The sequence below is a fragment of the Lemur catta genome, chromosome 14, assembly GCF_020740605.2.
Source record: "Lemur catta isolate mLemCat1 chromosome 14, mLemCat1.pri, whole genome shotgun sequence".
In the NCBI taxonomy this organism is placed as follows: Eukaryota; Metazoa; Chordata; class Mammalia; order Primates; family Lemuridae; genus Lemur; species Lemur catta.
Genome location: NC_059141.1, coordinates 1,358,181 through 1,372,661, shown reverse-complemented (window position 1 = coordinate 1,372,661; position 14,481 = coordinate 1,358,181). Strand labels below are relative to the sequence as shown.

Genomic DNA, 14,481 nt, shown 5'->3' with positions numbered 1-14,481 from the left:
GCATTAAAAAGGCAATTCCTTAGGAAGAACAAGGAGTGCAAGTGATTTAACACTGTAACCTTTTTAAATGTTATACATTACAGTAACAGATTAAAAGAACAAAATGTGATTATCATAAAAGAAAAAGAAAAACCATAGAAAAAAATTCATCATTAAATTATCGTAATGAAAAATGACCACCAGCAAACGGACGGAAGGAACGTTCCTAACGTGGACGAAGGGCAGCTAACATCCAGGATCTACTGTGAATGGAAAGTACCAGGCTCCCCTTGGAAAAAGGAGGCAGCGCAGGGTCCCTGCTGTCACTGCCACATCAGACGTTGCACCAAAAGTCACAGACAGTAAGGATAAAAATATAATTTTTAAAATTTAAATTAGAAAAGCACAAGAATGGAAAGAGAGAAATAAATCTTTTTCCTGGACATCAGCACTTCTGTGGGACCTGCGCAGCCGTCACCTTGCGTCCCTGAAAATGGGAAATACTTGGACATCGTGAGTTCAGAGGCCTTTAAGAAGTCTGGGAAGTTGTTGTGAGGATACGGTGCTAAATGCGTAACAAGTCAGCATTTGGAAATTGTCTCCCCAGGGTGTGTATGTTAAGTCAACTCCAGTTCATCAGCTGGGTTTTTAAAATTTATTAAAGATAACACATACTAATTTATAATATCATGGAGAGACACACTAAAATATTAAATCAGAGTAGAAGACAAGTCTGTGCTTGCAATACCACGTTGTGTAAGGTAATGCACCAGTACACTGGCATCATGCATAAATATTTACTGGAGCTGTGGGCAATGTTTTTTCCTTCCTTCCACATTTTAGTAACTTTCAGGTTTTTTTTTATATCTAACAAACATGAATTATTCTTACACTGGGAAAAGTAAAATATGGTAAAATGAGAGGCAAACCGCTTGTGCATATAAACACTATACAAGTGTATACCATTAAATACCATATACGTGGATTAAAATGGATACTCTGTTCCTACAAGATCATAGGTACAGAGAGGTCGCATTGGGCTCAATTTGTTCACAAAGTTGGCATTAAGTGAATTTAATAATAAATTTCATTTATTCAACCTTATTGAATAGTCTCTAAAATAAACTCAAAAATAGATCTTTGAGATACTCACAAATAAACAGGTTTATTATCTTGCAGTTCTGCCTTTTCCCACATGGGAGATGTTGGCTACATGTGACCACAGAGTGCTTGACCTGCTTCTGGTTTGAATTGATGTGTGTTGTGAATGTAAAATACACACTGGATTCCAAAGGCAAAAAGAAAAAAAAAGGTAAATACCTCATTATTAATTTTATATTGATTGCATGTTGGGATGATAATGTTCTGGATATACCGGGCTACATAAAACAAATTATTAAATTTCACCTGTTTTGTTGTACTTTTACAGATATGAGTGCCAGAAAATTTTAAATCCCACATGTGGTTCACATTAAATTTCTGCTGGAGAATGGAGATGCTGCGTTAGAGTAAGTACTGGATTCTGGAAACTTCCAGTAAGAAGGAAGTGAGGGAATAATCATTTCTAATTTAGACATCAAAGTCCACAGTTATCATGGAATCCTGACTTCTCCTGAGCTATTTTCTTAATGGTATCTCAGCACTAATACAATAATTCAGTATCATAACCACAAGTTAGAACTCTTATCTTTTGGCATATGGATTCATTATTTTGTGTATTGTCACCCACAAATCCAACGAAAATAAAGATCACAGGGACATAGATTCCTAATCCTTTAAAATGACATGAATTATGTTGGTAAATAAAAATCTCACTTAATTATCATTATCTGGGCTGTCCTTCAATTTCAGTAGATCTCTAAATAATTCACCAGTGGGTCTGGGCACAACCAATTTTCACATACATGATGCCTTGAAATACAGTCTAGACACAGAGGAAATGTAGAAATAAAGTGATCAAATGGGTAGCTGTCTCTAGATTATCTGTTTACCCTCCGACTTCAGAAACTGCTCAGCCCTGGCCCCCAGCTCCGTTTGAGAAACCAGCGTGAAGAACAGCTGTGGGGTCACAGCTTTACCCCCCAGCACCTGGGTGTGGATTCATGAGTAGGAGTCATTAGCTCTGACATCGTACCTCCCACCGCAGCCCACAACCGTGTGATACACAGCTGTGGGTGTGGCCCAGACCAGACCTCTCAGGACAGGTGCCCTGCAGGATGCTCGCTGCAAGGAATGCGGACGCTGCCGCTTGTGCTGGACAACAGGGACAAGCCCTCATCACAAGGATCACCTGGGTTATGTTTCCAACGAGGACACAAAAGACCACTTCCCAAGGTCTTCTGGATGTCAAACTACAAAAGTCACCTTGGAATGGGACCTTATTTGGGATTAGAATCTTTGGGGATGTAATTAGTTAAGATGATGTCATACTGGATTAGGGTGGCCCTAAACCCAAAGAATACACAGAGATACACACAGAGAAGGTGGCCACGTGACCACAGAGACAGAGATGGGAGCGAGGCGTCTACCAGCTGAGGGATGCTCAGGATCGCTGCGGCCACCAGAACCCCGGATCCTCACCACGCCTCCAGAAGGAGCCAACCCCGCCGGACCCTTGATGTCAGATTTCCAGTCTCCTGAGCTGTGAGGGAACACGCTTCTGTGGACGGAAGCCACGCGCTGTGTGGTGTGTTGTTACCGCAGCCTAGGACACTAACACAGTATGTGTCCTCAAAAGTGTCACGAAATTGCGGAAGTCGGGGTTACGGAATTTTAAAAAACTCTTCCTATTTCCTGGAATAACATGATAAAAATAAACCCAATTTAAAGCCAGAATGCTTTCATATAGTAAAATACTCGATGTTTTTTTTAAATCACACACTGCCTTAGCACGGCTGTTTGGTTGTGGAACAGATGGGCGAGACTCCATTATCTTCACTTTGTGAATGTTGTGTGGCTGATAAGAGTCTAGCAGCAGGTGACAGTCTCAATTTCCACAGCATCAAGAAAAGGGAAGCATTTTCATGTATGCATGGCATTTTTCTGGTTATAAAAGTAATATATGCTCATTAAATATGGAAAAGAAAAGATATTATATAGTTGGAAATAAAAGTAGCCCCCCATGCCAGCATCCAGACATAACCACTTCTAGCATCGTAGTTTATTGCTTTCCACTTTTGATCTGTGTGTGTCAGTGTTTGTGCATGTTTGTGTGTGTGCATGTGTGCTTGTGTGTACAGTGCTCTCAAAATGTGGCTCAGTTTAAAATGTTTAAATGTGGTTCAGTTTAAAATCCACATTTAGAAACTTAACACTAGAACAAGAGCATTTTCCTTTGTCATTAAATAATCTTCTACATGTGATTTTATTAGTGGTTGAAACTATTCATTTTTTAGTATTGATGTATCATAAATCACTTAAACAATTATCTTGTCATGGACACTTGAGATTTTATTTTCCTTATGATATTATAAATAATAATGTACTGTATCATTGTTCATATATATTTGTTATTTCTTTAACCTGCCATAGAACTAGCATCACTGAATGAAATTATATTAACTTCTTTAAAAAAATCTAAAACTCAAGTTGTATAACCCATTCCATACTTAAGCACTTCTGATAGTGCATAAGGATGAATCCATGACCTATTGCAATATTGTAAATACTGAGTAGAGCCAATTTTAAAAAATCTATACCAATTTAATAGAACAGTATATTTGGTGGTTTAAATTTGCATTCCTTGAATTACTTGTAAGCCATATATTAATATTTCATAATGATCATTTATAATTATTCTGAGTCATCTGTTTCTTTTTTGTCCTTATTGTATTAGTATAAACTGTCATATACAACAATTGTTTCAAAACTTATTATACTGACCTACATGTAGTTTCCTATACCAGTAGCACATTTTTAAAAAACTGGTATAATTTTGGAGTAAGTTTGCTTATACACACACACACACACACACACACACACACAAACACACACGCACACACACAGGATCTCATATAAAGAAGATTTATCTCTATTACTCTCCTGTGCATTCCACCAGCAACCCTTCTAAATGGGTCACTTTCCTATCCAAGACCCTCCATGTAAAAACACCATTCATTCCTCAGCAAATTCTTACAGTTTTCTTAGTCTAGATTCCAGACATAAGTGACGGGTATGGTCCCTCCGCCAGTACGCACAGTTGTCCCCACCTATTTTGTGCACTTTTCTATGCCATGTGAATAGAGTTTTTTCTCCAATTACAACCTCCAAGTAACTATAAACACATAGGAAGTACGTTCCCTTTTGTATGTTATATGTCATCCATCCATTTTGCCGAAGTCTTTTTAATTCTCAGAGGTTTTAAGTTGACTGTTGTGAGTTCTCGAAATGTAAAAGTATATACCCTTCGAGGAGTATTTCATATTTCTGTTTCATTTCTTATTGCATCGGCCAGAACTGCCAGGAAACACTTACAGTAAAATGATGAACAGCGACTCGGCTATCCCAAGACACTGACAGCGTTTGCTGCAGCCAGGTGGGTGGTTTCTAGGTAACTATTCTGTACCAGGTTCTACTTCCTCTTTAGTTTTCTGAGCCTTTCAATGGCGGGTGCATTTGCATTTTATCAAACAACACATCATACTGGCTATTTAGGGATCCAGTTTCTCTCACTAAGCACACAATGTGATATCACTGTTTCTCCAATCGTGAGACATACCCCACTCAATCCTGGCAGACGTTACTGTTACTATACTGCTAAATTTTCAATACTACTTTTACGATTCTTATTGCTATCTTTATAACTGAGTTTTATCTATTTATTTGTTTCTACTTTTTGTATTTTTAAAACACATTGGTAGCCAACTTCATACTACAATTAGAGTTTCGCCATTTTCTGTATTCCGAAACGAACTCTGTGTCTCGAGAGGGTTCTGCTTGAGGTAAAACTTGGACTATCGAGTTTAGACTTTTCTTTTTAGTATAGGCATTTTAATGCTATAAATTTCCATCATCTCAGCACTGCTTGGATGGCCCATGGATTTTTTTTATATTGACTTTCATTTTCATTCAATCCAAAATATTTTCTAACTTCCTCTGTCACTTTTTCTCTGACCCATGTACTAAGGACAGTTCCATTTTCAGATATTTGGAGATTTTCTAGAGACTTTTCTGTTACCGATTTCTAGTTTAATTCTATTGTGGTCAGAAAATGAATTATGTATATTTTTAATTATTTATAATTGTGGCTTGTTCTATAGCCTAGAATATGGTACTGATGAATGTTCCATGTGCAGATAAAACATATATTCTGTTGTTATAAGGTAGAGCGGGCTGTAAGTGCCATCTGGGTCACACTGGTGGACGGGATCGTGCACATTCTGTATGTGGCCACTCCACCTTTCTTCTGATCTGTGTTTGCGTGGTGTCTCTTTTCCAGGCTTTTAGTTTTAGTCTAAGTCTTCCTTTTAAAAGTGAGTTTCTTGTAGACATCATATATTTGGGGCTGAAAATCTGAAAACTTCTGCCTATTAATTAGGGAGTTTTGACATTTATATTTAATCTACCATTTTACAGATTTGGTTTTATACTTGTTCCAACTACACGTTGATCCTTTGCTGTGTTTCTCTGCCTTTTAGGTTGAGGATTAATTAAGATTTCATTTTTATCTCCACAATTGTTTTATTAGTTGTAACTCTTTTTACAATTTTAAGTGCCTGCTCTATGTACAAATATATGGTATATATTCATATATATAAAATAAGACATAAAGCATGTCATTAATTTGTCACCTTCAAAAATGCTACACCACATAATGTGTGGCGTAATAGCCTGACAATTCTATACTTCCAATTCCTCCCTCCAGACCTTTGTGGAATTGTTTATACACATTTTTATTTTACATATGATTTTATGTGTTACATCATGTAACATTTTATTTTACATGTTATATCATGTAACATTTTATTCTTTGTTCTTTATACTGTCAGTTGTCTTTTAGAGTAATTAAAAATAAGAAAAAAATATATATTTTATCTTCATGTATTCCCATCTCTAGTGCTCTATTTTTTGTTTAGAGGAGACTTTCTCTCTGGTATTACGTTATTTCTTCCTGATAAGCTTCTTTATAACTTCTTCAACTGTAGGCCATTTACAGGCAATGAATTCCTTTTGGCTTTAGTTTGTTTGAAAAAAAATTTATTTCACCTTAGTTTTTAATAATTGTTTTTGCTTGGTATAAATTCTGAATTGACAGACTTTTATTTCAGTATTGTATACATGTCACTTCATTGTCTTCTGGCTTGTACAGGTTTTGACAATAAAACTCCTGAAATTTTTATCTTTGTTCATATTTGTATAATGTGTCTTTTTCTCTGTCTTCAATATTTGCTTTTAATCTTTGAGTCAGAAGTTTCATATGATTTCTCTAGTTTTCAGTTTCAGATTATTTTTTGTTTTTGCTGTTTTCCAGTATTGGGGTTTGCTGAGCTTTTTGGATCTGTGGTTTGATAACATTCTTTTTTTATCACCTTTGATCATTATCTCTTCAAATAGTCTTCCTGCTATATTCTCTCCTTGTCCTCTGGGACTTTGATTATACATAAGTTAAACCATCTGACATTATCTCACAGCTCTGGGAAAGTATGTTCCATGTCTTCACTTGTTTTCTCTTTGTGTCACAGTCTTGGTAAGTTCTACTGATCTATCTTTAACTTCACTGATTCTTTCCTCGGCTGTTTCACATCTACTCATGAGTCCATCAAAGTAGTTTTTCATTTCTGATACCATGTTTTGTTTTTTTATAATATTTCAATTTGACTTTCTTATATTTTTGGTATCTCTCATGAAATTCTCTATCTGTTCATTCGTGTAGCCCTCCTTTCCATTCTCTCATTAAACGTATTAATCACAATTAATCATAGAACTAATAGTACTAACATCTGTGTCATCTCACGGTCTAGTTCTGTTAATTATTTTGTATGTTGACAATGGCTTATTTCTTGCTTGGTTCGTGTGTCTTGTAACTTTTTTAATCAAATGCTAGACATCATAAGTAGAATAATAAAAAATAAGATAAATAGGATTTACTCCTGGGAACAGACACAACCTGCCTTGTGGCAAGTTGTTAGTGAATTAGTTTGCATCATTATATTCAGGAGTTGAACTGGATTTGGGTTTTGTTGTCATCGTTGACTTCAATACCCCACAGCTTCCAAATGCTTTAACAATGCTTTTTGCTTAGGGGATGTTCTGGGGGGAACAAAAATCTGTCTCATATTTATGCACACACCCAGGTTTCCAGCCATCCCTACATCCCTGCACCACAGAAAAGGATTCATGCTCCTCTCCTCCCTCCGGGAGTAGAAAGCAGTTGCTTTATACTCAGTACTTGCATCTTTATAAAAGAGGCCCCCAGAGCTGCCTCACCACCCCCCATATGAGGACACAGCAAGAAGGCATCATCTGCAAGCCAGAAAGAGAGCCCTCATCACACCGACCACGCTGGCACCCTGATCGCTGACATTCAGTCTCCAGAACTGCCTGCTGTTTAAGCCCCACAGTCTGCCTTTGCTTCTAACATGGCAGCCTGAGCTGACCTAGGTGAGAGCCAAGTACAGCCCCAGCTCCTGGTGCCGTCCCTGCATAGAAGGGGCGTGGAGGAGGTCTGCCTGATGAATGAAGCGAAGAATATGAACATTAAGCTTTAGTTAGAAATGTCTGACTTAGAAATGTCCAACAGGCTTCTTTTTTTAATCCAAGTATAACAGCAGATGGTTATCATTATTCTCATCATAGATGAGTCCAGTATATTTAAAAGATAAAGGTCTTTATAATATTTATTAAAGTTTAGATGGGTTATCCAAATGCACTCAAATGGTGCTCATACTATCTGAGACCTGTGCCATGCACTTAATCCTTAACCAGCAGTAAGTGAGGGTGAGCAGTCTTAGTGTCACAAGTCACCCACCTAATCTCCACCCAGAGTGACCCGACTCAGTTCGACAAAAAGCACGATACTCGAACAAAGCCGCCTGCTGGTGTCACATCATCTGAGTTCATGGTACAAGTAGCTATTATTCCTAAAACAACAGTGCAAATAAAAAGAGCTTAAAGAATGATTAGTGCTTAAAAAGTACTGTCTATCCAAGAAAGGAAAATGAGCTTAGCTCATGAAGCATGATTGAAACGAAGGGGGTTGACTCACTCTTCCAGTGTCCTGCAAGTTCTAATTCTGTTTCTTTGATAAATTTAAAGGAGATCAGTAAAAATATATCTGATTCTGAGGCCACTTATTTCTGAATATATAAATTTATAACAATATTGATCAACATAATTTAAAGATTACATATTTATGCATTATGTATTATACATACTACATATTTACATACATTTATATATTTAGAAATTGTATAATGTATTTGTAATATAAACTAAGTATAACATACACACTAGTTTATAATAGGATGTAAAAATTTAATAGTAATTTTTAACAATAATAGTGTATCTGAGAATTTACACTTAAATATCTTAATAGAGTTGTGTTTTCTCGTTGAGTGCAGCGAAATGGAAAGGACATCTCCTAGCTTCTAGCTCACTGGGAGTTCACCCAATGAAAGCCACAATGAGATATCACCTTACCCCAGTTAGAATGGCATTCATCAAAAAGTTCAAGAACAATAGATGCTGGTGTGGATGCAGAGAGAAAGGAACACTTCTACATTGTTGGTGAGACTGAAAATTAGTATGACCTCTATGGGAACCAGTATGGAGACTCCTCAAAGAACTAAAAGTAGACCTACCATTCAATCCAGCAATCCCACTACTGGGTATTTACCCAAAGGGAAAGAAGACTTTTCATCAAAAAGACACCTGCGCCCGAATGTTTATTGCAGCACAATTCACAATTGCAAAGATGTGGAATCAACCCAAGTAACCATGGATTCATAAGTGGGTACTTAATAATATGTGGTATATGTACACCATGGAGTACTACTCAGCCATGAAAATGATTAATTAATCTTTTGCAACAATCTGGATGGAACTGGATACCATCCTCCTAAGTGAAGTGTCTCAAAATGGAAAAACAAACACCATATTACTCACTATTAAATTGGAACTAACCGATGAGCATACATGTGCACAGAGGGAAGTAACACTCAGTGGAAACCAACCAGGGGGAGGTGTTGAAGGGGAGGAGCAAAAACCTACCTAGCGGGTACTATGGACACTATTTGGGTGAGGGGCACACCTATAGCTGGAACTCAAGCATTACAAAATGATCCATACAACCTAAAACATTTGTACCCTCTTAATATTTTGAAATAAAAACATATTAAATATGTACCATGTATTAAACATAATATTAAACATATTAAATATGTACTACAAAATACTAAGTAAACAATGTCCACAATATAGAAAATCTATGAGAGGTTGCCGTAAGCTTCTCCAACTGGACAGACATTTAGCATGTTTACAGCATCAGTTCCCTAAGAAGAAGATGAAGTCAATGCTGGAAAACATCTATATGATATTCAGGGATAAGCTGAGAAAAGGAACATTCACTCCAAGATTGACTTGGAACAAGTGAACTGATTTCACTGTTTTAAAACTAACTTTGCTGATTATTTTCATGGTAGTTGTTGCCAATGCACTAGGAAATTAAAATATGTTTTCCTACATCAAAAGAGCCATCCAAAGCCATGTCAGTCCCATAGAATACAAGCCATCTACTCATCTTCATCATCATTAAATTAAATAGGAACACGAGCATCTTAATGTAAGATGTTTATGGATGCAGGCGTGCACCTTGCCCACTCAGATGTCAGCCAATCACTAAGTCCCCAAATCATCACCAGGCAAGACGGCAAGTTTCTCTTGAGAATCATTAAGACCCGTGAGAAACACAGAGTTCAGCTGTCCTCCCTAACTCATCACCAGACAAGACTCACAGCAAAGTGGAACAAACATGTAGGCAAACAGAGAAGAAAATAAATATATCTCCTAAACCAGCACCACATTATCCACAGGAACATCTTCTTATTACTAAATTTTATAGACACATATTGAGACAAGCTTGGTAGGTAGGAAATTACAGGCAGATAATGTGATTCTAGAGTCATAAAATATTCCATAATGGAAGGTGTTGCAAGATGGTTTTGGCACGGGCAGCATTTGCTTTTATGAAATGATTGTATGTTAAGGTGATTTTAAAAATCAATTTAAAAATTCACAAGATGATTTTATTCTCCTGTTACTATATAGGTTTATTACACAATCTTTCATCCAGGGATTATTTCATGTGAGTCTGCTCCAGGACAAATGTTCTTTCAGGTCACTAGTCTCCAAAGATAGAACAACATCCATCTTCCAAACAGGGCACTTGATAGCCCATCTCTGGTATCACCCCCAACATGAAGGCAAAATGCACAGAAATCATTTATGTAGCTGTGTCCTACAGACCAGTGAACCTCATGGCATGCACCTCACCCCAGACAAGCAACATTTTTTTAATGAGTTGACTGGTCAACTAGTGCCCTATTAAGAGCTATCAGTAGAAGTCACGGTCTAATCCTAAAAGCAGACATTGCAAGTATGATTTTGCACACATCCCCTCAGCCATATCTTCATCTTAAAAATAGATCCTATATTCAAAAAATAGTAAATAAGCTACCCAAGGCTCAATTTTTATTAGAAAAGGATTCATAGTCATGAAAATAAATTATATTTTACCAAGAGAATTAGTTCATTAAAATGACAAATATGGTTTTCATACCTAAAATCCACTTACGACCAAAGTAAAAAAAAATTGTACATCGTCAGCATTATTTTGGCACCAACCTGGCATAGGCTGAGAGGCTAACACCACCGCGGGAAGCGGCCTGGAGACAGCAGCTGGCCTCGACAGGGACACGGCCACCTGATTGGCCAGCAAGTGAGGCTTTTCGTGCCCATGGAACAATCTTGACTCCACAGGATGTATCCAGGTTGAGTCCAGAGCAAAGGAGTTATTTAGGAAGATCTGTCCAAAAATAATGCAAGTATAACAGGTAAGGTAAGGCACGGGACAAAGCTAAACACTCCTGTGTAAACATTTACGTTGCCTTGCACTGATCAAACACTGGACAGTCTATGAATGTGACTCTGTCAAAGCACCATTTCAAAACTTAGAGACAGATCTACAGGGCCCGGGTACGGATCATCTCCTAGGTAAAGTCCCCTGGGCTCTTCAACCATAGACCTGGTCAGTCAGGCCAGCGGTCAGTGGTCAGTTTACAGACTAAGAAATCAGCCTGGGGTCATTGGTATGTTGGACAATGAGTCAAGGTTTTACTTTTTCTCCAGTTTTCATGTAAGTGAAATGTTGTCAGCAAATTTGAATTCAAAAGGAGGAAAAAAAAACATCAGAAAGATGAAAATGCAAAGCAATAATAGCAAGAAAAACTTACTTTTAAAATTTTAACATATGTTATATAACGTTAAAGGCTAGATTTTGAACATGGTTACAGACTTAAACAATCAAAAATTTAAAAAAAAAATCTGATTCAGAAATTGAAAATTTTACTTGGTTCTATGGAATCCAAATATTTTAAGCCAAAACAAAATAGTCCTCCCAAGTGGCTGATGTTTTTGAACAGATCAATCTAATTCCAAAATAATCTGTCTATAATTTATTGCAATTAGAAATTAGATGGTATTTTTGTTGTTATAGCAATACCCAACAACTTAATAATTAAAAGCCCACTTATCCAGTTAAATTACTCACATACCTTACAATTAGGTATCCTTTTGTCTATCCAACTTTTCCCAATGGGAGGTGGAAGAGCAGAAGGGCCGACATGTGGGAAGATGGGCACCAGCTCCACAGCAGAAGCGGGGGGCAGTCCCAGGGACGCAGAAGGGCCCCCCAGCAGCCACTGCAACCCAGGAGAGAGAACGCAGTGCTCGTTAGCCTGGCTCGTCCATTCTGCTCTGCACCAGCAGACGCTGAGATTACTGCTTTGAAGAAGGAATTTCAAAATGTGTGCATTTGATTATGAGAAAAATCTCCTCTTTCCCCAGTCGAGAAAGACTATAAATATTTACAAATCAAAGAAATATTTATAAAAGTTTTCAATACCTGAATCATCACAGAGCACTACCAACATTGCATTCTTCAATACTGGAAAAGAGCTTCCAAGCACAAAACCACGAGGAGGACATGGTAAGACACGAGTTTCTGCCCTTAGGTAACGGGAACCACCATGGAAGGAGAAATGCTGGGGATTCCTTCTATAATTCTTGAATGTTTTAAATAAACAGCCATAGAGCTGTATTTTATAAAATTCCTTTCAATATAACATTTTGTATTAATGACATTTGTCATTTTAAAAACACTTAACTAATATTTTCAAAATGGAAATACCTAAGGAGTTAAGATTCAAAGTTTCCCGAGGCTCACCAACACAAACAGCTTCCACAGCAAAGAAAATCTCAGTGTCACATAACCGAAGGTCCCAATGCACAGAACAAAACAGGAAACATGGAAAGGGGGCGGCAATTCAGGACACGGTCTCCAGAATTAAAACAACTGAATCCTCCTGGGGAGAGCCAGTGAGATGCATCGCTTATGACAGCAAACGCTTCGGTATCTATTGTTGTAAAAGCACAAAAGCATTTTTTTTTTCAAATTTTCCTATCACGTGAAAATGTTCCTCTCGCCCTATATATTGTTACTTAATAGAAAGCGTGTAGCATGAAATATTTAAAATATTAATACTAAGTGTTTTGGATTTTTCTTTTTAAATGTATCCAAGGGAAAAAATGCAGTTTTCTAAACAGAAAAAGAAAATGCAGTTCCTTGACATTATATACCTCTAGTGGTAGCACTCTGATATAACAACTCCTCCAAAATATGGCAAAAACTACCAACTTTTATTCAATAAAACCCAATATGAACTGCATCACACATCAAAATACAACATCCAGCATCACACAGATGATGTACCATTAAGTCTAACGACCAATTTTGGAGGCGTTTAACAACATCTTTCAGAAAAGCTCATGCGATGGCACTGGGAATTAAATTAATTAAATGGTGTATTCTTAACATAACGCTCATTTGAATATGCCAGTGAGGTCAGTCCTCGGCATAAAACGCATGCTATCCCCGCTTTCAATGCATCTGCACAGCTACACAGCAAACCAGGGATCTTGCCCGGAGCAGCCTGCCTCGCTCAGTTGCACCATTCATCAAAGGTACCGTCACTTTTTCTTTCTAATTCCAGGTTTTAAACGCCAAACTCTCGTAAAGTGCACGACGGCATCAGCGAGACCGGTGGGCTCGGGCAGGCCTGGGGGCGGGGAGGAAGACGCCGGCAGCCTTCCTCGGTGCGAGGCCGGGGTTCCCCGCGGCTGCCATTGGCCTGGATCCCTAAGCATTGCCCTGAGTCTGTTTCCAAAGGAAAGGGGGACAGACCCGAACCAGATCGGAATCAGAAATGGCTATTGATCCCGGCCTGCGTCCCCAGCGTGGCAGAGGCTGAAAGTCCCAACTCCCTGCGGTTCGGCGCAGCCGGCCGCGCTCGCCGGAGCTGCTTCAGCACCGCGCCCCGGACAGCGACCCGGGCCCGGCCAAAGTTGCGGCCGCGCCCCAAGCCGCCGCGCCAGGGACGGGGACACAGCAAAGCCTGCGGGAGGCAGAGCCGGACGCGGAAGCCCGAACTTTCCCGCAGGTGCCCGGCCGCGGGCTGCGCCGGAGGGCCGGGGCGGCGGGGGCGCACGGGCGGGAGCGCGCCGCAGGGCAGGGGCCCCGCCGGGGAGGGCCGCGCCGGGGCGGGGGCAGCGGCGACGCCGGGCTGGGCCGGGGCCGGGGACACGTTACCTGCCCGTGCAGCAGGCGGTGCGCGGCGGCGTGGTCCGGCGCGGAGGGCGCCGGCAGCAGCGGCAGCAGCGGCTCGCCCGGGGCCGGCCAGCCGGGCAGCGCGGGGACCAGCGGCGCGGCGGGGGGCTGGGCCGCGGCGAGCAGCACCGGCTGGGGCGCGACCCCCGCGCCGAGCCGCAGCAGCCCGGCCGAGCCCGGGAGCAGCCACAGCCAGGGCGGCGGCGGCGGGTCCGCGCTCATGGGCCGGAGGAGAGGCTGCCGCGGCCGGGGCTGCAGCTGCCGCCGCCGCCGCTGGAACCTGGCGCCCGCCGGCATCCTACATCCCGCGCGGGCGCGGGCGGCGGGCGCCCGAGTGCGGGCCGGCGGCGGCGCGGGCTCCGGAGCGAACTCGCCGGGCTCCGCCGCGCGGCCGCTCGCTCCGCCCCTGCCCCGCGCGGGGAGCCCCTCCTCCCGCCCGCGCCCTCCCCTCCGAGCGGCCGCCCGCGCCGCCGCCCCCGGCCCGGCCCGGCCCAGTCCCCGCCCGCCCGCGCCCGCACCCCGCAGCCCCGGCCCGGCCCCGCCACTCCTGGCTGGTCCCCAGCGCCGGCCCCCGCCTCTGCCTCCACCGGCGGGTTCCCAAACCCGGACCCTGTTTCCTCTCC

At 40.9% G+C, this 14,481-nt stretch overlaps 1 protein-coding gene across 1 annotated transcript in view; it reads right to left on the bottom strand.

The window, feature by feature from the left end:
- The window catches only part of TCERG1L (transcription elongation regulator 1 like), a 125,445-nt gene extending 111,290 nt beyond the window's left edge, over window positions 1-14,155 (bottom strand). The window contains exons 1-3 of the mRNA XM_045568372.1: window positions 13,841-14,155; window positions 11,748-11,894; window positions 10,819-10,999 (exon numbers count right to left, since the gene is read on the bottom strand). Of these exons, the coding sequence (XP_045424328.1) occupies window positions 10,819-10,999; window positions 11,748-11,894; window positions 13,841-14,155 (643 nt within the window). The remainder of the gene's footprint in view (window positions 1-10,818; window positions 11,000-11,747; window positions 11,895-13,840) is intronic.
- Between the last annotated feature and the right edge of the window lie 326 nt (window positions 14,156-14,481).